The 27,870-nt window shown below is 34.1% G+C and overlaps 1 protein-coding gene across 10 annotated transcripts in view; it reads right to left on the reverse strand.

Annotated features, from left to right (window-relative positions):
• The window catches only part of NBEA (neurobeachin), a 679,748-nt gene that overhangs the window by 194,505 nt on the left and 457,373 nt on the right, over positions 1-27,870 (reverse strand). For all 10 annotated transcript variants that reach the window (XM_046664612.1, XM_046664614.1, XM_046664615.1 and 7 more), the window contains one exon: positions 13,078-13,221. In XM_046664612.1, coding sequence (XP_046520568.1) covers positions 13,078-13,221 — 144 coding nt within the window. The remainder of the gene's footprint in view (positions 1-13,077; positions 13,222-27,870) is intronic.

Here is a 27,870-nt window from a genome sequence, read left to right on the forward strand (position 1 = left end):
GTATAACTTGAACAACTAATGAATACATACCTCAAGAATTACGGATTTAACTTCCAGCACTATCCCCTCCCTCCCTAGCACATGCACCCACATACACACACATGCATGCACGCACACACACACACCAAAGTATCCATTATAAACACTCTGTAAACCCAATTTTATACAAAGCTCACTGTGCCCAAGAAGTGGCCTCTTATACTCTCTGACAACTTCTTGAACATAATCTATCCTTAGATTGCAATTAACAATAGCCATGCATCCTCCTAGTGCACTGGTCTCTTTAGATTATTGCTGTGCAAAATGAGACAGATGCTTAAGAACATACATTAGTCTTTTAACATCTGAGTAAACCTATCTCTGGTAAAACTCAACATACTATGAGACAGAAACAGAAAGAACAGAGCCCTCCATATAAGAGCAATCAAAGACTGAATTTTAACAAAATATCTGTTCATCATGGTAGAACATCTATTTTTGTACTAACATTATCTAAAATCTTATGTAATGTGTTTAAAATAATTTTAAAAAGTACTGAGAGACAATCTGATTAGGCTCTAACTTTAACCTACTGGCTTATGTTTTTCAATTTATTTGTAGAATAGATAATTCTTTATGTTAAAAAGAAACCAACAAAAACTAGCGCATTTTCCATAAAGGCAATGAATGATCTTATAGAAGAAAAAGCTGACAAAGTATATATACTAAGTAAAATATCACTGAGTTATTTCCTAGCACAAAAATATACTAAAAACCAGTGATAATTTTAATGTTCATTGTGATAATTTGCTCTGCCTTTTGAGTGAATAGGTGAGCCAGCTGAGATTTGTGTTTCCAGTTATATCACATTTAGTTCAACATATGGAATACATTTTTCACTTTCTGGAGGGGCACTGACTCTTTTATGGCACTGGGATATCATTGAATGATGGAGAAGAGTAAATCCCTACTAGATTGGAAGACTGAATACACTAGGGGAGATGATTTAAATCCACTGGACCAGGAGGCCACGTCTCTGCATCCCTTGGTTGGACTACGTGCCTTGCCTTTATGTTCCTATGGTCTCCTGGGTACATCTTTACAACAGCACTTAGAAGATATTGAATCTATGTGTTTAGAAGTCTGTTCTCCCATTTGGCATAAGCTACTTGAAGACAGGGACATTAACTTCTTCATCTAACACAGTACCTGTCACATAGTATGCTATCTGTGTTTATGGAATTGAATATAGAAAATGATATACACCATTGCTGCATTTATATGTCTTGGTAAAAAGACCACTTAAAATAACAGGTTACATCTTTTATACTTTTCTGGTATTTATTTCAAGTTGTTCTTTAAAAATATGAAAGACACTGCATTTCAGAGAAAACACAAATTTAAAAATGTCCTGAAATCCAATGAGAGCTATGTAATTGGTCATTCTAGCTATATCATATGCATACTATTTTTTAAAATTTAAGTGGCATAATTTTATAACTGCCATATTTTTACTGGTGCATAAGTTGTTCCCTCTTTGTAAATTATTTGTTTAGAGAGACATTTAATTCAGCATTCATTCATTCATATGGTCAACAAAAATTATTCACTCTTTTGGGCACTAAGAGAGAATGCAGTAAGGTGTAAAACATGGATCTTACCCACAAAGAGCTTATACTACACAGTAAAGACAAGAAATATACACGAATAATGACATAAGGGAGAACGGGTTTAGCTAAGCATTTTAAAGCACTTTGCATGAATTAATCTCATTTATTCCTCATAACAAACCTATATGATAGATTCTATAGACATTCACAGAACTGTGAGGACTTCCGGTCTTTTTATGAGGAGGGGGAGGTTGTGGTCATGACAAGATGAAGCAGCGGCATTTGAAATGAGCTGTAATGGATGGGTAGGATTTGGACAAGTGGACATGAGGGGTAGAGCACTGCAAGCAGAGGGGAAGAGTTTGAACAAACATACAGATGTTGTATATGAATAGGACTAATTAAGATTGGCCAGGGATTAGGATATGTAAAGTAGAGCAGTTTGAGATGAAACTGAAAAAACACACATAGCCTGAACGTTTCTTAGGCCTCAGATTTCTTAGGTTAAGGAGTCAAAGATTAAAGCTCAGGTATTACAGTGGAAAGCAGTGGTGTTTATCCTTTTTGGGGATCACATATCTCTTTGAGTAGATGGTTAAATACATGGCCTCTTCCTAAAAAAATTCACATATCAACATTTGTCCATCCTCATGGTATAATAAATGAAGTATTTATATTTTGAAGAAAAATTCTGTGATTTATCTTGATGTCTTCCTTTATCTAAAGAATTTTCTGCCTCTGCACTTATCATTATCTCTCTTTCTCCAGTTTCAGATAATGTCTCTTTCACCCTGTTCAAGCCTGCTACTCCCTCTACATTGGATTTGGTCCTTCCCTCCTCTGCCCCCTCTAGCTACTCTGTTATCTTTGTCTCTCTCCTCCTTTGTTGACCCTAGAGCCTTGAGTTTTTACCTTAGTTCTTCACTCCTATTCACTTCTTTTGGCTTCACCCTCATCATCTACTTAGGCCAAGGTGTTAGGGAAGTACATATTAACTAATATGTTAAAGGCTTTGAAAAGACTATTAACAAAAAAAGCCCCACAAAAACCTGTGTAACATTTTATTTTTTAAACCCAGAATTTCCCAAACACATTTAACTATCCTTTTTTCCCCTCATTAACATATTTCAAAATACCTGTGTTCCAAGGAATATCAGTTTCAAAAGTGCTGAACTAGAGTTCCTTGACTTCTAGAGCACGGCATGCTCTCTGCTTCTTTTACCACTTGATTTCCTTGGTATCCTTGATGGGCTCTTCTTCAAATTTCAAACCTTTATATCCATTTGAAAATTTTAGATTTCCAAAAGACCAAGCTAAACCAACCATCTTCATTCCTCTCTCCCCTAAACCCTGCATCTTCACATTCCTAAACACATTTACTGGTTTCTATATCACTTCTTCTCATTCCAGATCCCCTTCATTTTTACTTCTCATAACAAGTCAATTATCATAGTCCCTCAGATATTACCTTTTAAGATTCTTTTTTTGAAATTGTCCCCTTCTCCTCTTTCTTGCCATCACCAATTTAGTTTAGGCTCTCATCACCTCTGGTTTGACAATAGCCTCTTACCTCTAGTCTGGGTATCCTGAAACCTAATCTACACAATGGCCTGAATGACTTTTTAAAAAAATATAAATCGGATCTCATCATTGCCATGCTTAAAATCGTTCATTGTCTCACTGTGGCCTTCAGGATAAAATCCAGGTTCCTCAGGGCATGTGCAGCTCCGCCAGTGAGCTTGTTGGTCTCAACTTCAGAGACTCCCTTACGTTTTTACCTCTTACTTTTACCTGAATAATTCAGAACCATTGTAGTTTCACAGTGAAGGTGATATTTTAGCAGATGATGTTTCCCACTGTCTAACAACTCTTTAAATCTTTCTAAATCTTTTACTTATGCTTCCCGATTCAAGATAGGAAACACCTATTCTAGGAAGGCTTTCCAGAATCCACCTGGTGGTCAAAGGTCCTATTTTGCATTACCATGGTTTCCTTTGTATGTCTAGGTTTTTTCTTTCTCTTGTTTCTTTTTTTTTGTTTAAATCTGTTCTCCCTCTAGACTACAACCTCCTTGAAAGCAGGAAATTTAATCATATGTGTCTTTTTACTCCAACCACTCATCCTCATGTCTTGCATATAGTAGATATTGAGTATTTATATTTCTTTTGCTTAGATAACCACATGAACTTGAGTCAAGTTGGGATGTGGCTTCAGAGAACAAGGACCCAACAGATCCTTTCAGCTCTTATCTTTACTATGTGTGATGAATTTTGACATTTTCTATTCAAATCTATTCTTTTCTCTTTTATTTCTTTTAAAATAATGCTAGTAGTAATCCATGTAATTGATTTTCTAATCCCCCAATGGGTTGCAACTTGAAATTTAAAAAGCACTGATGTAGTGAAATGAACATAGGTTTATGAGAGAGAAAAGTGGGTTTAAATCTTGGCTCATCTCTCTGCTTGTTATGTGATCATGAAGAAATACTCTGATGTCTGAACCTAATTTCCACATCTTAAAATGAAGTATAATACCCAGCTCATACGGTTGTAATGCTATCAGCCTGTGGTATTGTTTTCTCTCAACAAATGCAAATTCTATCTCCTAGCTTCATTTGCCCATCCTCACTTACCTCCTTGCTACTTATCTAGCTTGATTTTACCCCCTAGAGAACTGGCTGCTGAATGGAGACTCCTCCTCACAGCCCAATCTTAAATGCAGGGTTTATTTTTTATTATTTTTTAAAGATTGTCCCTGTTGCCAATCTTTTTTATTTCCCTTTCTTCTTCTCCCAAAAACCCCCTCAGTACATAGTTGTATACTCTAGTTGTAGGTCCTTCTGGTTGTGCTGTGTGGGACACCGCCTCAGCATGGCCTGATGAGCGATGCCATGTCTGCGCCCAGGATCCAAACTGGCGAGACCCCCAGCTGCCAAAGTGGATTGCGTGAACTTAACCACTTGGCCACGGGGTTCGCCCCACAAGGTTTATTTTTTTAGATAGTTGTCCATGATACCTAGTTCTTAACATTCTTATTTTAGACACAAATTGAACAGGAATAGCACTGCCAACTACACTCAGCTGTTCATCTTTAGTGACTTAAAATGAAGGAAAAATTCAGCAGAACTTTTGAATTAAAAAACATAAAACAGGGCCAGCCCCAGCGGCCTAGTGGTTAAGTTCAGCTCACACTGCTTTGGCAGCCCAGGTTTGGTTCCTGGGCACAGAACTATACCACTCGTCTGTCAGTGGCCATGCTGTGGTGGCAGCTCACATACAATAAGAGGAAGATTGGCAACAGCTGTTAGCTCAGGGTGAATCTTCCTGAGCAAAATAAAAAACAAAAAAAAACCCATAAAATATTGCAATGTCACCTTCTGATCAAAAAGACTGCCTATACATTTTATCTGGAAAAAGATATTTAACAATATTTAGATAGCAAACACAGCCTGACTTTCTCTTCTTTTTGCTGATAAAAAGTTCTAGACTTCTATTTGTTGGATTGGCAATTTAAACTGATGGAGCAGATTCTACTGTGATAACTACTTATAAATTGATTGCCATGTAAATGATTGTCCTTAGTGCTGTTTAAGTACCTTCTGGAGGCTCTGGCTCTGTAAGCACCAAGCCATGGAAATAAAATAAATAAATAAATAAATAAAATATTTTCAGTATGCAGAAAGACTTACTTGCCCTTTTATATAGCACTGCTCTAAACGTAGTGGCAAAATCAGTTTTACACGTAATGTTTGAATTAGCATCGAAGTCATTCAGAGAGAGCACCAGGGTGCCCGTAGGTGTGGCAGTGATACCCTGATGCATACCTCATCTCTTCCTCTTCTCCAGGTTGGTAACATCCACAGTTTGGCAGGAGGAAAACAGTTTTATCTCATATTTTTTTTTCTCCAAGTGTGACAAACAAGATGACCCATATATTTCCAGTAGGTGATTAATATTCTCATTCATATACTTTTGTGAAAGTTTAGGCCCCTATGTATAGGAGAAATGCGGTCTATTGATAAGTTACTTGAGTTGTTTATTACCCCTATTTTTCAGGTTGGTAGTAAGTAGAACTATAATCTGTAGAGGAATTACTTTATGGGAAATTCTCTGTACAGAGGAAAAAAGTAAAAAATAAAAATGGGTTTCAACTAGAGCACTGTATTAGAAAGAATAGACCTTATCATTGTGGTTTGTGAAACACGTGCCCCGTAACAAAGGATAGCTTATTCTTAAAATAAAAAAAGATGTAAGAAAGTTATATATGATTTGAATCGTGGTTGATGTCTAATACAGTTGAATTACAGCCTTTTATTATACTTTAAATTTACAAAGTTTGGTTAGCAGGAATGTTGTTACAATTAAGAGTACTATAAAAGTGTTTTTATAGACTACAGAATCCATGGTTGAAGGGGACATACATTTTTGGAAATACAGTATAGCAAGATATTTGCAGACTCTAAAAAGGCCTTGTAGACATTGTAAAAATAATGAAGAGAGGCTAAGAAGGCTAGATATTCAAGGTGAAACTTTTATTTATTTTTACAACTTATTAACCAAATCAAAAACTTAAGTAAGAAATTTAAATATTTTAGCTTTTGTAAGAAATGGGCATGTGTTAATGTTGTCTCTAAGAGCTTTGTGAATTCTGTGTTTGAAGCTGAATGTGAACCCTTTGGGTATAGTATTTATGACTTGCAAAGCAATTTCCTAATTCAAAGAGAGAGAAAAAAGACTTAGAAAGACTCATAAGGCCTTTTCGACATCAAATGGCTTTTACCAAACAACATTTTGATGAGTTAAGTGTGAGTGAGTCAGGGACATATGGATTAAATTTCCCTTGAAATACACATGGGTTTTAAAATTAAGGGGAAAATCCTGAGCAAAATGCATTTTAGACAATCCAGAAGGTTTAAAAGACAATTTTTCCCCTAAATACAAATATCAGGTCAATTCAATTCTAGTTAGACTCTGCAACTAAAACTACATAAAAATAAATATGAAGAAATCCTTTAAAAAATACTAATTTTGCCAGGGAAAGAATATTCATTAAGCATATTAGAATTATATTTCACGAGGTAGTTAGACTTAAGGCAGACATGATGTGAGTCAGAGTTGATCTGAATCTACGTAACGTTGACTTGTTCTCTTCTATAGCACTTATTCTCTTATTCCATTAAACAGTTATAAGAACATTTTTCTGTGCTTTTGGCTCATACTTTTTTTTTTTAAATAACATTTTTTTTTCTGAAAAACTCCGAGCTTTTAGAATTCTGTTTTCCTTTTATTATATTTTTCTAGAATCTTGAGTTCTTCCTTCTTCTTATATACTCTGTATTTTGCTTTATCTTCCTTTCTTACCTCAGTTTTAAGCTAACATTCAATTTATAAACATATACAACTTTGCCTCTGGTATCTGGACATTCCAAGTTAGAGCATTTGAAGACCTAAATTACCTATTTGATCACTGTAATTGTCTACTTTCATATATTAGGGTAGCCATATTCTATGCCATATCTTCCTGGTCATTTGAGTTACTGAGAGGGAGTCGTAGCAGGGCTCATTCTCCTGATGAGTTTTTTCCTATCAGTCTCCCAGAGTTGTATATACTAAGTATGCAACAGATGTTAATGAGTAAGCAGATGAGTGTGTGAATGCGGTCAAATAGAGATTTAGGGCCGTAGGAATGGTCAACCTTAAAAACATTTCAAAGCAACGGTCCCGCCACCCCATCATTTGATACCGGCTTTCACTTTGAATTAGTAGAACAAAGATGACAGGAGATGGAAACAATTTGACCAGTTAACAATAAGAAAAACCATCTGAAAGGTATTGCTCTCTAAACGTCAGTGAAAGCACACCTGGGAACTGTGAGGGGCATTAAAGGTGAGTCATGCAGGGCAGGTGACTCTCACTTAGGAGAACCTCCTGTTGATGACACTCTGTTTCTCTTAGTAGACCTCCTCCTTATTTCTATATTTTTCTTATTCTTAAATTCACATAATGCATTTTTTCTGACTTTCAGATCCTTGACTTCGGTAAGGGTGTATGTGTACGAGTGTGTGTAAAGGATTCTAAATTGACCACTTTGAAAAGACCACATAAAAAAAAATCCAACTCTTGGGGCCAGCCTGGCGGCACAGCAGTTAAGTTCACATGCTCTGCTTCGCGGCCTGGGGTTCGCTGGTTCCGATCCCAGGCACGGACCACGCATTACTTATCAAGCCATGGTGTGGTAAAAAGTAGAGGAAGATGGGCACGGATGTTAGCTCAGGCCAATCTTCCCTAGCAAAAAGAGGAGGTTTGGCGGCAGATGTTAGCTCAGGGCTAATAGTCCTCAAAAAAAAAAAAAAAAAATCCAACTCTCATATTTTAATACTTCTTTTCCACATTGCTAGTTTCCTATACTAATTACTCTTTTTTAAATATTCAAAATAACATTATAGTCCATTGGTCATAGAACATTGTTTCTATGTGATAGAGAAAATATGTTTTTGATTAAGAGTCACAGTGGTATCTTGACTTTAAAAATGGGAACCTTAAGAAACATTTAGTTAAAATGACATAATTAGCGGAAGTTGGGATGGAACAGAGATTAGCTTAACTTTAGGTGTTCTTACCCTGGAAAAGTTAAATGATGAGATGAGTAATTATTTGAGCGATTCAATTACTATGAGCAGATGATCTGATAATTCAAGCCCCCAAATACTCAATTTCAATAGCTCAAAACAAATTTTTCTTTTTGTCTTTTGTTTTTCATATAAATTAACCAGACAATGATCTCAGTTCTCTCGTTTCCTTTACCTACATGAACTTTTTCAATGGGAACCATTTAAAGGCAAGTATTTGTGCTGGAAGATTTCTTCATGGTTCAAAGGTACATGGGATATGGTCGCTAACCTTAAGGAATTCAGAGTCTAAAAGGAGAGAGAAAACATACAGAAAAGCATCTACAATACAAGGCTTTATGTGATAAGTGTCTTAAGAATGATATAATCAAAATTTTATGGAGTGGCTATAATAAAGATGGATAATAACCAGCATTGGGAAGGATGTGGAGAAATGGGACCCCTGCACACTGGATGGGAACATAAAATGATGCAGCCAATTTGAAAACAAGTCTAGCAGTTCCTCAAAAAGTTAAACATAGAGTTATTATTTAACTCAGCAATTCCACATCTAGGTATATACTCGAGAAATGAAAACACATATTCACATAAAATATTGTACATGAATGTTCATAGCAGCATAATCGTAATAACCAAAAGGTGGAAACAACCCAAATGTCCATCAAAAAATGAATGGATAAATAAAATGTGGTATATCCATGCAATGGAGTATTATTCGCCATAAAAAGGACATATATGCTACAACATGGATGAACCTTGAAAATACTATCATAAGTAAACAAAGCCAGTCACGAAAGACTACATATTTTATATGATTCCATTTATATGAAATGTCTGGAATAGGAAATCTATAGAGCAGAAAGTAGATTAGTTGTCCTCTAGGGCTGTGGAGGGGGGATGGGAAAATGGGGGAAATAGTTAGAGTATGAGGTTTCTTTTTGGAGAGGTGAAATGTTCTAAAGTTGTGGTGATAGTTGCATAACTTGGAATACACTAAAAAATCATTAAATTGTGCACTTCAAATGGGTCAATTGTATGGTGTGTGAATTATATCTCCATAGAGTTGTTGCCAAAAAAAATGTTATGGGAGTGACAAGATTGGCCAGTGAATACTTCATAAAGTGTTTTAAGTAGGTCAAAAAATGGGTAGAGATTTTCATAAGAGATAAGGGAAAGTATAGAAGAGATATACAAAGGATATTTCAGGTAAAGAAAGAAGTTTGGACAATGGTGTAGGCCTGTGGGAAATCTTTAAAGTTATCTGACATTAAACAGAAGGGTGGATTGTTGGTAATAACAGCTTACATTTATAAACAAAACAAATATTTTTTTACAATTTATGGAACTGATAAAGCATAAAGGACCACCACCATCATCGACAACTCAGAATTCCCTAAATTAGCAAAATTATTAATATTTGGAAGTAAAAGTAAAGGAATTTGTGTGAATTCCAATTCTATCATGTAAAATATTTCTCCTATCACTCAGCATATGTGACAGAACTACCACTCTAAAAGAAATGAAACACATTTCAGTAGTCGGACACAATCTATCAGTTAAATTAAATCATTCACTTGTCAATATATGACATAAATGTGAGTTAATTTAAAATTTTAGTTATTCAATAGTTATTTGAAGAAATAACTTGCCAAGCTAAGTTTCAAATTAAAATAAATGAGATTTTCAATTAAAATTAGTTGAATTATAACCATTAATTATAATGTTTTAAGTAACAATATAATTAGTAAACTGAAATACATATGGAATCTTAGGTGCTAATTCACTTTGGTGAATCATTACAAACTAAAAAAGCAATTAAAACAAATTAAGTTTGGTGTTATTAATGTAACGATTACTTGATTGGCTTACTTCTATATCATAATCATATAAGCCATTTACAATACATAATAAGTTGAGTAATTAATAATCACACACATTTAACTTGCCTCTTGAGATGAACAGCTTGGGAAGAAAGGGAACCAAAAGCGAAACAGAAAATTGTGTGACATGTAAAGCTGTAGAACTTTGTGGAACATTTTATCTTTATGAAAACCAGAAAACTCCAAAGAAAATGGAGAAAACATGAGAAAGGGTCAATATTTAAACGAAATCATCCTAAAAATACTCTATCAGATTTTATTTAGTTTACCAGAATGATTTTGGGGAACATGTATATACAACTAAAATCAATTATTATGCATATTCATAGACTTTGAAGTGTAGTAAATGGAGCTAGTGTAAAAAATGAGTTATAAACTGAGGATCTTGTTTTTACGTCATTTTAGAAGTATATACACTATTTGGTGTATTGTAGTTCAAACCCTATACTACATATTTTTAAGAAAGTATATTATTTTATATACTTCTTAACCTTATGCAAGCTATTGTATATTATATTTGTAAAATTAGGGTAATCCTGGTGTCCACCTCATAGGGTGTTGTGAATATTAAGCAGATTACCGCACAGAAAGCCCTGTGAACACCGCCTGGCTCCTAGTAAGACAGGCTACTTCTTCTTCCTCTTATTTTTCTTTTTATAAACAGAAACTGACCCTATCTTTTAAGCCAAAAAACAGAATTAATCTCAACTACATTAGTACTTTCCCTTAGTTTTCTATTTTAGCTAGCATATTTTTCTCTCTTGAATTTAACTTGACTATTAAGTACTGTTGCATACTGACAAATTGTAATGCATGGTCTCCTCATCTGTGTGCATGTCAGCAAAATAGGATTTTGTATAATTGTGCTATTGGCAGGTTTAGGTTTACCATTATTATTATAAAAATGGTGTATTCATTCATATAAAATCTAACATCTAAGAACTCTAATACTTTTATATTTTTGAAGGTACATTTCATATATTAATAATATGCAAGTCATACCACTAAGTTAAATCATGAGAGGATAAACCTGTAATTTTCATCTCAGAGCTGGAAAATAGGCATTTGTTATTTTACATAATATTTCCAGACACCAAACATCAGATTATATTAATTTTGTATACAGATTTTAGGATTTCCTGGATTTTGATTTGGACTTAGATCTCTGCGGAAGCAAAGTTTTCTTTAGGCAGTTTAGCACTATTGAGCTACTCAGAACCATAAGTTATAAATAAGGAAAGATATTTTTATTTAACAAATTTCAATTTCTAAGACAAAGATAACTATCTGGACAAGAATTTATTAAACAACAAAAAGAGTTATTTATGTGTTTTGAAACTTTATCAACAGCTGATTTTTAAAACCCAAGCATACTGGTGTGTAGTTAACTTCTGAAAATGATTTTTATGTAACATTGTCACTATCGTGTCACTCTGGATTAATCAATCTTATAATAAACTTCAAGGTACTAGCCAAATTTGTATCAACTAATTACCTTTAGTCTTTAGACCAGAGAGTCTAAACTAAATTATATAATCATTGAACATATCTCTTAGCATACGTGAATGAGGAAAGGCAATGCATTATCTAAAAAGGTCAGGAATCATGTTTGTGAATTTTCTCTAGTTTTTTAGGATCAAGAAAAAGACCAGGAAAAGAGAAAACAAATCTGTAGGCAAAAAGAAATAATAGATTTCATTTGCTTAAATTTCCAAATGGTCTCAGATAAAATCTCTGAACTATTAAAACAAACCACAACAAAACCAAAACTTGAAGATTTACTTAAGAATTAGAGGCAAACATTTGTTCAGGGACTTAAGATTAGTTTTAAATAGGAAAAATAGTTTTCACGACACAGAAATGTTAATAACATAGGCATATCCAGGAACTGATATTAGCATAACCTTGTTAAACACTTTCTAGAAGAGGGAGAATAATGTGCCATCTCCAGTTTACAATTAACAAGAACATCTTCTTTTTGGTAAAAAAGAGAAATCTCTAACTGGTAGAAATATCGTTGGAGGCTTTCACAAAGCATGCCGGATAATTTTCAGAACACTCCTGGATAGAGGAGTGCTACTTTGTAAACAGAATGATGAGTTTAAGTCCACTTCTCTGTTGCCATCTGCCACCCCATTGTTGCACTGGCTGAATATAGAGAATAGAGGTAAGACTCAGATACTTTTTTAGACTCTACAGCAGGAATTTTTAATCAGAGATCTAGGATACGATTCCATCCTAGATCTGGTTTCCAGGGGTTAGTGAATCCTTTGAAATTGTGTACAAAATTGTATGTGCACCTTCATGAAGCAATCTCCTTTCATCAGATTCTCAAAAGTCCTTTAAACCCAAAAAAGGTTATGGGCCAACACTCTTAGAATATCCATATCCCATCTGGTCATTATAGATGCTGCTCTGAATTGACCCGAGAACAGCACCAGGACAAGGTGAAAACTGAGGGTGGATGGGTGAAGGAATGTTTGCTAGTGGTGAGTAGCAGCAATGTGGGGACAGAGCAAAAACCAGGAACAGGGAGGGACATTCCAAAGAGTGACAGCAGGGAGGAAATGGCAAAGTCGATGGTCACCTGGCTGAAGTGGCTATTCTTCATAGCTGTTAGCATGTCAGTGTCATATATAAATTAATGAGTCTATCATTCTGTTATCCCCTCCCAATTATTTAGGCAGTTAAATGGAAACAACTTATGCTATACATTATTTCTCCTATATTAAAAAGTTACTCTTTATTACACAGAAAGTGGATGCTATTTATTTGTTAGTAAAATATGTATTTGTTTGATATCTATTTTCCTCTCTTCAACACTAGAAATGAGATAAAGTACATTATTAACATTCACATGATTGAGCATCGTTCCAACCACTGACAGACACTTATTCACCAGGAGATAGATTTTAAATTTAGCAACTTTGTGTGCATTTGTTACTTATAACAAATAGAAGAAAAATATTTAAAAATTTACCTGCAAGATTGTCGATTTCTTTCTCCTGTAGCAGACTGACTGCATCGTCATCTCCTTCCAGCATAAGTTCTGTCTCTGCGTTCTGATTCACTATGGCTTGACTCCGGAATGTTTTCTTTGACTTCACTACATCTTCTTCAGTGCCTAATCACAACCGAAATAGAATAATTGAGATCATCAGGATTGTTTTGCTTTCAGAGAGTATTAGAAATAATCTAGTAGTTTCTTATGATTATATGCTGCATTTACATACTACTTTACAATTAGAGAACATTTTTACCTTCTTTATCTTGTTTGGTCTTCTAAATAACTCTGTGAGAAAGGCAGGGGGTGTAATCGCCTATCCTTATTTGATGAGGAAACAGGCTGAGAAAGCTACATGCCTTGTTGAGGGACCTAGGTGTTGGCTGGTGGTTGAGAAAGGACTACAGTTCACATCTTGGGACTCTAAGATCACTGAATTTTCTACAAAAAATTTGTACCTTACCAAAAACTTGATTTTCTGATGGATAAAATTGTACAATTTCACACAATTATACTTTCATGTGAAATAACTAATCAATTGATCAGATTGTTTTTGAAAGTAGATGAGATAAGCATGAAAAAGACAAGAAAGGATTCACATCTGAAGGGAGAAATGGTTGTAACTGAGAAGCTACAGAAAGGCGGAGTTAGCAACGATGCAGACACATAATGTACTTTGCAATAGCTATCTCATTAGCAATTCACGAAATAAATAATAGCTTTCTAAAGTGACATCCTTATTTTGTTACATAAAATAGTACAAAAGGCCCAAATCCAAACACAAAAACATCAGAAAAACTTAATATGGCAAAAGCTGACCTAATATTAGCATGTCAATCAATGTAAAGGTTAGAAATTACAATGCTTTTGAATCCCTCATGAATTTGACTGCTTAACAAATATTTAAATATTTACATTCAAATACCTACTTTGACAGGTGACAATGAATCTAAAATTATCTGAATGCAAGTAAACTATATAAATATAATATGAAACATTATATATATGAAATACAGCTAAGAAACATCTCTATTTCATATCATTTGAAGTTTGAATTCAACCAGGAAGAAAATGTAATTTACTGTGTTCTGGCTGTAGTATTAGGATATAGGCTTCAAGGACCAGCATTAACTAGGAAAATACCTTCACATCTCATTTGGTGTAGTAGATATATTCCTGAAAATGGGAGCCTAATAAATCACTCCTATATGATGGTGTTGGATCATAGTTGCAGGGGATGTTATGGTATTATGTACACATGCAATTACTCTCCCAATCTTGTCATGCCTTTGGCCAAAATTCTTCCCAGTTAACAAATAATAATACTTTTGGTCAATTCTCCTAGGCCCAATATAGGGTTTCCAACAGACCACTACTGCCTGTTGATATTTGCTCAATCATTTCCTTGGCAGTGCGTCTAGCTGCCATAAACTTGCACTGTAAAACAGTGTTAGCCTCTTTCTTTGCAGCTTGCACACTTTGGCAGTGACTCAGAGCCAATTCCGTTTGCTAAACATTAACAAACTGGCCCAAAGGTAGCTCATAGAGGAGTAAAAAAACATATGTTGAGGAACACAATAATGTCACGATAGCAGTGTAGAGTGTCAGTGGCTGAGAGATAGTCCGTCATTCCAGCTCTTACTGGATAATAGCATTTAGAGAGCATGGTTAAATATAGCTTATATTTATATTTATCGTATAAAACAATAGACTATTAAGTATATATTTTGATAAATACTTCAGAGACAAATAGTATTATTACAAATCAATGCTACATGGGAGGTGAGGGGAATTAAATGGGTTATAAGTGTATTTCTCTTTCAGTGGCCGATAGATGATTCTTATTTCTAGAATAAAAGATTGGGTATTGATTACTGAATGCCCCACAACCTTATCTTAATTTTATGTGGTTTCTAGATTATATAAAGCTGGGAGTAATCTTATGGGGGTAGCTATCTTTTTAACTTGCTTGCTTCTTGGGTAGTAACTTAATTTGAGAAACTCGGAGCTTGCATCATCTAACAAAAGAGGCAAATCTGATTAATAACCAAGAAGTCTCTCTTGAGGTCTTTATAGCCACATTTCTACTAGACATCTTTAGATGGATATCCTAATTCCACATTTCCCTGACTGAAGGAATCATCTCTGGCTTCTCTACCTCTTCCTATTTTGATCAACCCACTTACTTAAGTCACAAGCCTAGGATTTATCCTATAAGGTGACTGCCACTGCTCTGGCTCAGGCCATCATCTTTTTGGTCTAGAGGGCTTCAATAGCTCCCTTATTCACACCATCCTCCATACTTTTGTCATTCATTATTATAAAACAAAAATAATTTGAGAATATTTTCCTACTTAATACTGTTTATTTATTAACTCCTTCTAATCAATAACACTCAATGCAAGGCTTACACTATAAGATAAAATTTAAAGTCCTTAGCATGGCTGATCAACGCCTTTTATCTTCTTATCACCAGTTTTTCATTGTCTTTCTTCACTCCCCATCAGCAATACTGGACCATTTATAGCTTCTGAAATATGTCGTGCTTTCACATATCTCTTTACTTGTGCTAATATTATTCCCTCTATATGGTATGTTTTTTCCTTCCTCCTTTGTTTGGCTAATTCCTACTTGATCTTCAAAACTCATCTCCTTCAAGTGCCTTTCCTAACCAACCCATCTGTACTCTCACAGTTTACACAGAACTCAACCATGCATAGGTATTATCTGTTATGTGTTTGTTCTGCAGCCTCATCATCTGGTACCCAGCAGATGTGCCACAAACATTTCCTGAACTGAAGTTCAAGTCTACCCTACGTTCCTTTCTCTGATTTCTTAAGGTGAGTTTGTGTGTTCTTTCCCCTCTGCTTGCACCACACCTTATGAATCCTGGTACGATAGTTGTTATAGGTAGTATCATAATTGTTTGTTTGCTTCTTATCTCCACATAGCCTGGACGCTCCTTGATGACTGGAAACGTGCTTCTGTCTTTGTATTCTCAGTTCTCAGCACACTGCCTGATATAGAGCAAGCCCTCACAAGTACTGAATACATGAATAAACTGAGACATAGAAGTTACCTCTGGATATTTCTTAATCTGAAGATCCCAGGATATCTCAGAGGTTGGGGGCAAATTGGAGAATCTATGCTTTTACACAAAAGGGAATGTGGTTCTTTACATGAAATAGTCAATAAAGCCCTTTATGTATGAGTCAACCTATAAAGCAAGTTTTTCCTTGTATCACAACCATGTGAAATCTGCTTTGTTATTTAAAAAAATGCTTTTTGTTACTCTTGTGTTATTAAAACTAAAATAAATCAATAAAGAAATTGTAGTCAAAGGAAGGTGAGCTCTGAAACATATATTAAGCTTTCAATTTTATCCCCTCTAGTTGTAAAGCAGTAAAACCATTATGTCTTTAAAAGATATATAGTAAACTAATCCATTCCAACACACACCAAACTTCTCACCCCTGCTGAAGTGTTATCAGTTTGCAGCTCAGTAAACTTCCTGATTTTATGATACTGCACCAAACATTTATCTAAATTAAAGTGTACAAGATCCAAAGGTGCTTTTCAATCACAATATCCTTTATGAATTAGAGTTTCATTCATCAAAATTACAGGCAAAAAGAGGTAAGGTCTCAAAGGGCTGTCTCATTACAAGGCTTATAAACACTGTCCTTAGAAAGAATTGGTTTAACACCTAACAAATCAAAATCTGATTGGGAAGAGAATTTATTTGAGATCATCTATCTTCAGGAGACATGTTGGACTGAGTGCACTTCTTGGCCTCTTTAGCCATTAATCAAGAAATTAACAAGCGAATACCACAAACCACTATAACGCCTTAGATTTAAAAATGTGAATTATGTGTAAAGCTGGACAGGATAGACATAACGGCTTATTTTCTTAAAAAACCCATTAATATGCCATAAAATTTGAAAGGTTTCAGAATTAAAAAAGCCACTAAATTATATATTAATGAATCCAAATCCAAAATTACACTTATATTATTTTCTACATCAGGTTACAAATAAATACAGGGAAGCATTCTATACACATTAGATTTCTTAGTAAATATACATGCTTGAAGCTCCGTATGTGAAAATGTTGTCTGACATAGAACAGTGCATTACATAAACCTAAATAAAACTCCTCTTTCATAAAACTTCCTTTAATAAACAAGGATCCATGTGAAACAAAGTATATTTTAAAAGTGAAGTAACAGAACTAAAATCTTTCTAATACTGTTACTATTCTTGAGTATTATTACTGTAACTGTATTATTATTACTATTATCATTTTAAATAGTTTTAGTGTTATTTTATGTAATTTAAAAGACAAAAGTGACAATTTGGAGACATTAAGTTATCTTAATAATATTCAGAGAAATGTCTATCTGGAAAGTCTGGACAATCAAGGCAAAGAAATTATATCATTTGCCCATCATGTTCTTTACTGTTGATAAATATTAACAGTTAATGTAAAGAAAAACACTACATAAGAGTCTATTTCTGTTTAAGGAATTATTCTAGTCAATTCTAAAACATCTGTGCTAATAAAGAAAAAAACAATTTACAATAGGTAAACCATAAATCATATATATGTGGCTAACGCACAAAGAGAAAAGTCAGAAACCCATAACAAGCCAATTTTAGCACAGCATCAGCTTCTTACCAGTTTTATGCTATTATTATTTATTTCACATTTAGTATGGAAATATGGCTCTAATTAGTCACTTATTAAAAATGATACATGTATGTATATGTGTGTACCTCTCTCTCTCTACCTATCTTATTTGTATCTACTATGTAAGAATATATTTTCTACATTGTTTGATCTGTACAATTTAAATACATGGTCTACGATTCATCCTCTGGCCCCTGCTTATTTAACCTCACTATCTTACCGATTTGATCTCTTCACATCTTATATTCCTCAAGAGCTGAATGCTTTTGTTCTCAGACGTGCCACACTGATTCAAACCTTTAAGTCTGACATATGTAATCCCTTTTACATGGAATTCTCTTACCTGGCTTCTCCTTTAAGATTAAGTTTAGTTGATTACTGCCTTCTCTTTGTATACTACTTATGCTTTATACAAAGTATAAACTTTGTATCTTATAAATAAGTCACAAGATATTATCGTTTTTGTACATATTTTTTCCTGGAGTCTTTTATATAGGTATTCTCTTATTAGTCTTTAATTCCCAGTGTATCAATTGTCAAACAAAGTGGCAATCAATAAATGTTTGTTGAGTGAGTACATGAAAACATAAACATAATTCACATATCAATAATTTCATATTCATTTAAGTTACCTTTTTTTGCACTTAAGTTATTTTTATATGTACATAAGATACTTTTCTATTTTTGTCCTTTATGGTTTCCACATAAATGAAGAAGCTAGACTACGTGATTTGCAATTCTTGCTTTATTTTTCCCACAAACATCCATTAAGAATATATTATATTAAGGGCCAGCCCTACGGCCAAGAGGTTAAGTTTACATGCTCCGCTTTGGTGGCCCAGGGTTTTGTCAGTTCAGATACTGGGTGCGGACCTAGCACCACTCATCAAGTCAAGCTGAGGAGGTCATGTTCCACACAGCAGAACTAGAAGGACCTACAACTAGAATATACAACTATGTACTGGGGGGCTTTGAGGAGAAGAAGAAAAAAAAAAGATTGGCAATAGAGGTTAGCTCAGGGCCAATCTTTAAAACAAAAAATGAACATATTAAAGGAAATATCGAGACCAATCTCTTAACTTCAGTTTCCCAAGCTGTGAAAGAGGAATAAGTATTTATCAACCAAACTATCACAGGATTATCGCAATGTTAAAATGAGACATTGGATGCTAAAACACCTTGAAATATGTCAAGATTATTTATATAATAAGCATTCAAAAATGTTATAATTTTGATAAATAAAACAAGTTAACAGGAGAGTATTAAAAGAGCTTACTAAGTACATAATTTAAAATTGAACAAGAACCCAGCCAATGCTTTATTGCTTCTAATAATGCTGCCTAAGATTTATGTAAAGGAGAAAAAAAGCAAACTGATGTGAGGATTAAAAAACTCAAGTAAGATAATGATGCATCTAAGGTCTTAGCACAATGCGTAACTAACATCAGATATGCAACAAATAATGGTTTCCTTTCCTTCAGTCGGGATTAATCTTCTTCCCTCCACCATGCTGTCATGACACTTTGTTTATATTCATTACAATGCAATATGAGCCTTCAGTTCTCCACTAGACTGGATGCTCCCTGCAGGCAGGAAGGATAGCACGTAGACAGGTGCCATGAAGTGTTAGTGAATTGAAAGGAGTGTAAACAGTTCACATTAAAAATTGTTTTTACCCAATAACCATATTATTCAAAGATATTACTGAATAAAATTATATAATCATCAATGTATTTGATGTGTGTTTTTTCTTTTATATATTGGTATCTTAAGAATATAAATATTCTTAATATCTTGGATATTTGAAGAAAAACAACTTTTTCAACAAAGCTGATACTAGAATTTGCTTTAGAGAATTATAGAGGACACGTTTTACATACTTCTCTTTCATCATTGGAAAGAGAGGGGCAGAATGGAAATTTGGTCTCATTTTAATTTTGTGTGCGGTGTGTGTGAGGAAGATTGACCCTGAGCTAATATCTGTGGCCAATCTTCCTCTGTTTTGTGTGGGATACACCACAGCGTGGCTTGACAAGCGGTGCTAGGTCCACACCTGGGATCCAAACCTGTGAACCCCGGGCCTCCGAAGGGGAGAGCATGAACTTAACCACTACGCCACCTGACTGGCCCCTCATTTTAATTTTATCTAAATGTAATGTCAGAAAATTTCAGTGTTTCTAAACATCTGGAAATCAGTTTTACAAGATGGCATTCTTTTTTGAAAGAGAAATTCTTTTCAATATATGCCATTTCACGATATTTTTAGTTTGTAAAATGTGTTTTGACAAAATCTACCCCTATGTAAGTAAGATAAAACGCTGCAATTCATTTTCAAACCTAAATACGTTCTTTTAGAAGTATTAATGACATACAAAAACTTTCGGAAATTTTAAAATAAAGATTTATTTTTCTCATTAAAGCTAAAATCAGAGCAACAAATACCTTTAAAGAACAGTGCTTTTAGTAACTCTAAATGATTTTATTTAATTTCCACTAAAAGGAAAAGACTTTAAGACAAATATACTTCTGATTACATTAGATATGGTGACATGATCTCATGCAATAATATGTATGAATCAATCTACTACTGAGAAGTTTACAATTTTGAACATTTCAAAAAAAGATGAAAGAACAATTTTTATTATATTGAGAAACCTATCACTCAAAAGCATTTTATACTGACCTTAATGTGAGATAAAAGCAGTAGATATATACATAGATTGTACTTTATTGTAACAATCATTTACTAAAAAGTAAATATTTTTCTTTGTACATAATTTGAATTCAAAATTAAATTTTGTGTTTGGCTTTACAGCACAGACATAGTATTTCCTTCCTTAAGAAAAATAAATGATGATGACACAAAAGGAAAGACCTACTGAGGTCTAAGGACTAAGAAAATCTTCTGTATAGAAAAGGATTTTCTTTTTTAAGAAAACAGACTTTGCAGCAGATAAATCCCAATGGTAAAAACTGTTAGAGACACTGAATAAAAACAATATTAGAAAGAATACTAGAAATCTCCAGTATCTTTTTTTCTTTTATACCTAATGCTGACTCAGGAGCCTCACTCTATCAATACAAACTCATTCTAGGAAGCAAGAATTTCTGTAAGTGAAATAGACTGTTTCTATTCAAACAGATGGTTTCTAATTATTGTTTGAAACACACTTTAAGTAAAAATCTGAGTAGTTATTGGCCAAATTTAATAAATACAGATAAAAAAATCTGGACAGTTGCAAAGCCAAATCCCTCCTTTCTTAGTTGTTGGTATTTCATTCTGAATGCATTGGATTTAACCATGGTTTCCACTTCAATTCATTTTTGTTGACAGAGGATATATTGAATAATGTAAAGTAGATATGATCTATACGACCATAACATTAAAAACCCAAGATACCAGCTTCAAACTTCTAATGAACTTGATTCAGAAAAGGTAATCCTTACCTGAATCAATCACTGATGTTCCCTATGGTCCATTTTAGCACATCATTATATCACATAAAAGTAGAATACAGCATCCTTTGTGATTTTTACCAATGAGGAATGTGTATAGACTTGTTTGTTTCAAACTAGACATAAACATTGTACCTGCAAGTAGGCTGTTCTCCGAGAGAAAATATTTCAGTGGTATAGGAAACAAGTAGAATTAGCAATATGGGCATTAATTAAGATGAAATGTTCACAGAAATTATTCTAAGTGGTAAATTCTTATTCAGATTACTTATGCTTATAAATGATTTCCTGGACTATAAGAAATAAAAGAAGAAAATGGCTACCTAACATCAACAGTTATTGCTCAGTGGAAAAGGACATCAAGGACACTTGCAAGTAAAAGAATTGGATCAATATTAACGTGATTTTCATTTCATGCTTCCCCAACTCCAGTAAGCTGACAATATACTCTGATTATGTGAACTGCCTCAGAGTAACACAGGAAAGGTTATTAGAGCAAGAGGTGGAAATGGAATGCACTTTTTATATTGACAGGCCTGCTAATAGAGTATACTGATTTTCAAAGACATGCAATGCATTTTTACAATTTGGTTCTGACAGCAAAAATGGAATTTCATTTATTCCTAATTCAAAATATTCATATGTAAGCAATATTTCTTAAAGAAGACCAACAAAGGGGATATTCATAAACAGCATTTTTAAACTGAAAAAAATACAATTAAAAAGGTGCAAGAAAATATTATTGAATTTAAGTGCAGCACTATATAAGCATGAAAAGCTAACTTAATAATCTTAATGGAGTCAATGTAGAAAACTCCATTCTATGCTTTTTAAAGGAAATTTCATAAGCCATATTTTAAGAATATACATGATAAATGTAGAATCTCTCTGCATATTTTGATTAGCGATGAAATTAGGGTGATTTTTAAATATTTTAAACAGGCTTTCATTATATTAAAAATCATATGGCACACTGTTTGTGGGAAAAAACTGCTAAAACATATAGAAAACTTGGGCCAATTTGGAACCCTCTAAATGTCATAAAGAGCACAGATGCTGCATTCTTCATCTTTGTGACTGTTTGAGTACATAGCACAGTGTTTGGTCTCTATGTTAAAGTATGCATAGAAAAAGACTAGCATGAAATAAATACATCAACACGGTAAAGACAGCTATCTTTATGTGTTGTCTATGAGTGATTTTTTCCCCCTTCTTTAAACTTTTTTGGCCTTTTCTAGATCTTCTACAATGAGCATGTTTCTTTTCAGGAAGGAAGGAATAAGGGAAAAAGGAACAAAGAAAAGAAATCTTGCATTATGAGTCAGGAGGGGTAGATGGCAGAAGAGCAACAGAATGGAAGGAAGAAAGTTTTTGCAACTTCTGGAATGAAAGAAAAGATGAAATGGACAACTTGAAGGGGGACTGAGAGGGTGGGGAAGACTTTCTCTTGCAGTGGATGCCATTAACCTGGGGAGTGATGCTTGGGCTTTCTTTTTAAAGCCTATCACAAAATTCAGTGTGGGAAATTTACTTTTAAACTCTGGGAAATGGGGGGCAAAATGTTTTGGACAGGTAAGCAAGCAGAGACGTGATAAAGAGATAATTAACAAAAATTTCAATTACCTCAAAAAGAATGGAATAGCTGAGAAATGGTGCTCAAATACGTTATTTAAAGCACTTTCACAAACACCAAAACCATTTAAAATATGTTTTTACAAATGACATGAAATGCACACCCTGTGAATGACACTAAGTTCATCTGTACTGGTATATCTTTACAGATGAGAGGCTATAAGAGTAGGCCAAAATTTAGCAGGTAAACTTTAGAATGGGGAAATGGTCAATGATGCTCTTGCACTTAAGAAAATTCCAAATGTATCTACAGCAACATACTGTATAGTATGGGAATGGTATTTAGATGGAGTTTTTACTCCACCTATCATTTCTCACTTAGCATGTCACTTAATTTCTATGGTCTGTCATTTTCCCAAAGAAAAACCTTTAATGGCTCAGTTTATCGGCAAACCCCTCTACATCATGGCTTCAAACAGCCCTTTGAGCCTCATCTTCATACCATCTCCCCATGCTATCTGGTGTTCCATCATAAAGCACCATTTTCCATTCCAGGGACACATCATGTTGTGTTGTGTTTTGTAGTCCCTTTCTCCACACTGCCACCAATCCACTTACTGGCTTGAGAAAATCTCCATTCTTCCTTTCAAGTCTAGCTAAAATGTATTTCTTCAGTTAGGCAGCCCCCATCACTGAGCTCACATAGCATTTTTAGTACACCTCAATGAAAATATTTATCGCACTGTATTGTAATTATTTATAAACGTAATTGTATGTATATTTTATGAAAAATTAGTCTAAAAGAATATAAGCAAGATTATGAACAGTTTCATGCCACTCAGCAATAAGTCCACTAATATAATTTTATTTGTTCCTTATACTTAACAGATTTTGATGTTGTAAGGGGAAATAGAGACATAAAAAATATATTTCAGAACTTGAAAATACCATACCATACTTATTAGAAATATTCCATAGAAATACCATCCTTTAATGCTGCTACTGAAAGTGATGAGTGGATGTTGTTAAAATACTGTGAGTATAGCTTGAAATTATCAATTATCAATTAAATAAAAATAACAATTAAGTACATAAAACTGATTAATGTGGATGCTCTAAATGGAATAGAGAGAAGAAACATGATTCCTGCCCTCAAATGGTTTTTCTTCTTTTTTTTTTTTTTTTGCTGAGGAAGATTTGCCCTAAGCTAACATCTGTGCCAATCTTCTTCTATTGTGTATGTGGATCGCTGCCACGGCATGGCCACTGACAAGTGGTGTAGGTCCATCCTGGAAACTGACCTGTGAACCCTGGGCCACTGAAGTGAAGCAAACCTAACTTAACCACTAGGCCCCAGGGCTGGTCTCCCAAATGGTTTTTCTTTTATCTCAGAAATATGAAACATCTAAAATCAAGGTTTTTCTTTTATCTCAGAAATATGAAACATCTAAAATCAAGATATTCTTTGAAATCTTTACAAAGTGACCTGTTACCAAGTGCAAAATATTAAGGCCATTCAAAGGAGTAAGTTAAGCCCTTTCATACCTCCATGGCTTGGTAATTTCTGTTATTACTTTGCCCTTCCCTGCTCATCTAGTAAACTCCTAATCTTCTCTCAAGACAGTTCATCAGTAATTACTTCTATGAAGTTGACTCCATTCCACTAGACACTCTCTCCCTTGTGCTCCTTTATGAAATATTACCTCCCTCTATGATAACTGTGCATTTCTTTCCACTAGTCCAGGTTTTTTTCAACCTTGGTACTACTGACATTTTGGGCTGAATTGCTGTTGTTGCTCTGTGGGAGCTCTCCTGTGCACAGTGGGATATTCTAGCAATAGTCCTGGTCTCTACCCATTAGATGCCAGTAGCACCACCTGACCTCCACACCCATTGAGAAGCACTACACTATGTGATGTTTGAAGGTAGAAACTGTCTCAATTTCTGAATCCAGCATCTACCACATGCATGGCATGTAGAAGATATTCAATAAATGTTTTTAAATTAATATGGTTACTTGACTCCTGAATCTGCTTAAAGCCTACAATCTAAGGCTTCACTTTAAAAGCAGAAGAGTTGTGAAAACTTTGTTGATAGGAAAATGTTATACAAAATCTGTAAAATGCATTTTATAAGCATATTTTAATACTTAGAATTTATATATTCTGTTTTAAATATTTTAAGAGACTATAAAAACCACAGGGTGAAGACAAGGCTATGATATTAAATATGATACTGGCACCAAAAAAGAGCTGAAAGATGATTCCCTGCACGTCTTTCTCTTCTAAAAAATTTACATCATTAATTTTTCAATAAATTATTTTAATCACAATCAGATCATCTATTTCATTCTAAATATGGATATCTGAGTAATACCATATCAAATAAAATGGAGTTATCAATGAACAATAATAAGACATTAGCTAGAGTCTCTACATAATACTCACAATACATTATTAAGGAAAAAAATCAAATCATCTTTCTCAAATATTACAACTATAAACTCTTCAAATTGAAGTGAGAAAAAAATGAATTCATAATTTGAAGCTTCTTTCTTAACAACTGTAGAGCTGCATCAGTGTTTTTGTTCTTACTGCTTTTCTTATTTTTTGATGACTGCAAGTTGCACATCACAGTAGCCATGCATATCCCATCAGAACTAATTTAATTCCAGATTCATTACAGAGCTGCTTTTTATTCATCAAGGTCATACCTTGATGGCTTCACAAGCTTAGATAAATCAGGTGTTAAGCAGACACATCTCTGAGGAACCTAAGGATGTTCTCATTTGCAGTTCTCAGCATATCTTATTATTTACTGCCAAAGAAATGACTGATTAACTTTGTCATCTTTGCTCCATGTTTTTTTTTCCTCCAGCTGAAGCAGCCTGCTCTCTCCTGCGATGCCTGATCAGACCTATTTAAGCTGATGTCTTTGATCACAGACACGGGGGAACTTGAGATCTTAGGCTCTGATGAAACATTGTTCCACTATAATTTTATGGAGGGCAAACAGAGTTCTAAACAATAATTGACAGTCAACAAAGAAAACCAAACTTATCAAGATTTTGTGCTATTCTTTGACAACATAATCTTAAAGCACCAGAAGTTGACTAGTCTAGGTTTTATTGGAACATACAAATAATATACAAAACCTTCCTTTTTCAATCATTTTCTTATTAGCTAATTTTCCCTGAAGAAGAAAATCCTGCAGGTCAGAAGGTGCATTTATAAGTTTAAAAATATTTTCCTTCTATTTTCCAGTGTTATGGTTTGTAAAATTCCTGGTAATCAATTAAATTTGCACTTGTATGAGATTTTACTATTAGAAAACACCTAAATAACACATTCAATACATAGAAAATTCAAACATTAAACATCAGGAAAAAAATTACATGCCTCTAGGTTTTTATTAATCATATTCTAACACCAGAGGCTGAAAGTATATCAAATCACACCAAATCTTTTGCACATGACAACCTCATAAATTATTCAATTCATTAGTATTACTAAGAAGCATGAAAAACTCCATCAGTGTTAAGGATGTTTTCCAACCAAAAAAGGTCAACTGAAAGTTTTAATAATGAAATTGAAGAGAAAGCTTTTCAAAATAAATATAAAATAAAATTATTGTCCTTTTGTCACCTTGAAAATATATCCAATTCAGATTATTTGCTCTTTCAAGAAAGAATTGTTAATATATTTATTTGGTGCCTCCAAATAAATTGCCTGAAAAGAATGTCATGAAATCCAAATTATGGCTAAATGTTTCTGCCCATAACATAAAAGTTTAACTACAATTTGATGTAAAGTATTTGACTGAATTTAGGGAAAAACCAAGTGATTCAAAACATTTTTATTAAAACATTAAGTCTGCTAATTCAGTTTCACTTCTGCTACATTAGTATAGACTCACATTCCTGAAACATAATGTACTAAAGGAAGAGATAGACCTGACCAGCATTTATCTCCCAGGGGTTGCTTTGATGGCCATGTAAATATTCTCTATTCAAGTAACTTAAGGTTACTCCCTCGGCTTGTACAAGTTGTTTAAAATTCTGAAAACTTTGATCACTGATTGAAATACTTCTGGCCAAAGTGAAAGTTCCATTCATAAGATATTCTTCTGCTCTTAAAACAATTTTGTTGCTACAATGTAGACGAATATGAAACATTTTTTTGATCAAAGATTACAGCAGAGTTTCTGTGCATTTAATGCTTAACTTTCAAGATAGAATTTATAGGAAAACTGAAATCCTGTAATTATTTAATACAGAGGTAGAAAGAAATTGAATTTCAATTTGTTCTAGAAGCTCTCTTAAAATTTGTAGGTTTGTGCTATAAATGCACCCTTTATCTATTTCCACATACACCAAAACATTTAATCATTTGGATGTTAGTCTACACACTGCCAGACCTTAAGGTACTTAAACATAAGTACATGTTTAATGGCAGCAGGAGTGCCTAATGGTGGGCTGGGTTGTTTTACTTTTGTTTTGTTTTGTTTCTGGTGAGGAAGATTGGCCCTGAGCTAACATCTGTTGTCAATCTTTCTCTTTGTTTTCTCTTATTCCCAAAGCCCCAGTACACAGTTGTATTTCCTAATTGTAGGTCTTTCTAGTTCTTCTATGTGGGATGCCACCACAGCATGGCCTGATGAGCTGTGTGTAGGTCCGTGCCCAGGATCCAAACTGGTGAACCCCAGGCCACTGAAGTAGAGCACAGGAACTTAACCACTTGGCCATGGGGCTGGCCTCGTTTTACTTTTATATGAATGTTCTGGCAATATGTGAACACAAAAGCTTTCTTTAAAATACAAAAAATATGTTTTCAATAAATTTTTCAACATCTATTTTTATTGGATGAAGTGCTTTGTAATAATTACTGAACTTTACGTCCTATTTCTTGTGAAGAATACATACACAAGTTAGAAGGCACACTGAGAGTTTGGAAGAAGAGACAATATACATTTTTCTCTTGGCAGTCGGTGATCCTCCTTCTACTTCTACGTACAGATCACTTCAGGGAATACTTTCCACTCACCCTCCTC

The sequence above is a fragment of the Equus quagga genome, chromosome 6, assembly GCF_021613505.1.
Source record: "Equus quagga isolate Etosha38 chromosome 6, UCLA_HA_Equagga_1.0, whole genome shotgun sequence".
Classification (NCBI taxonomy): Eukaryota; Metazoa; Chordata; class Mammalia; order Perissodactyla; family Equidae; genus Equus; species Equus quagga.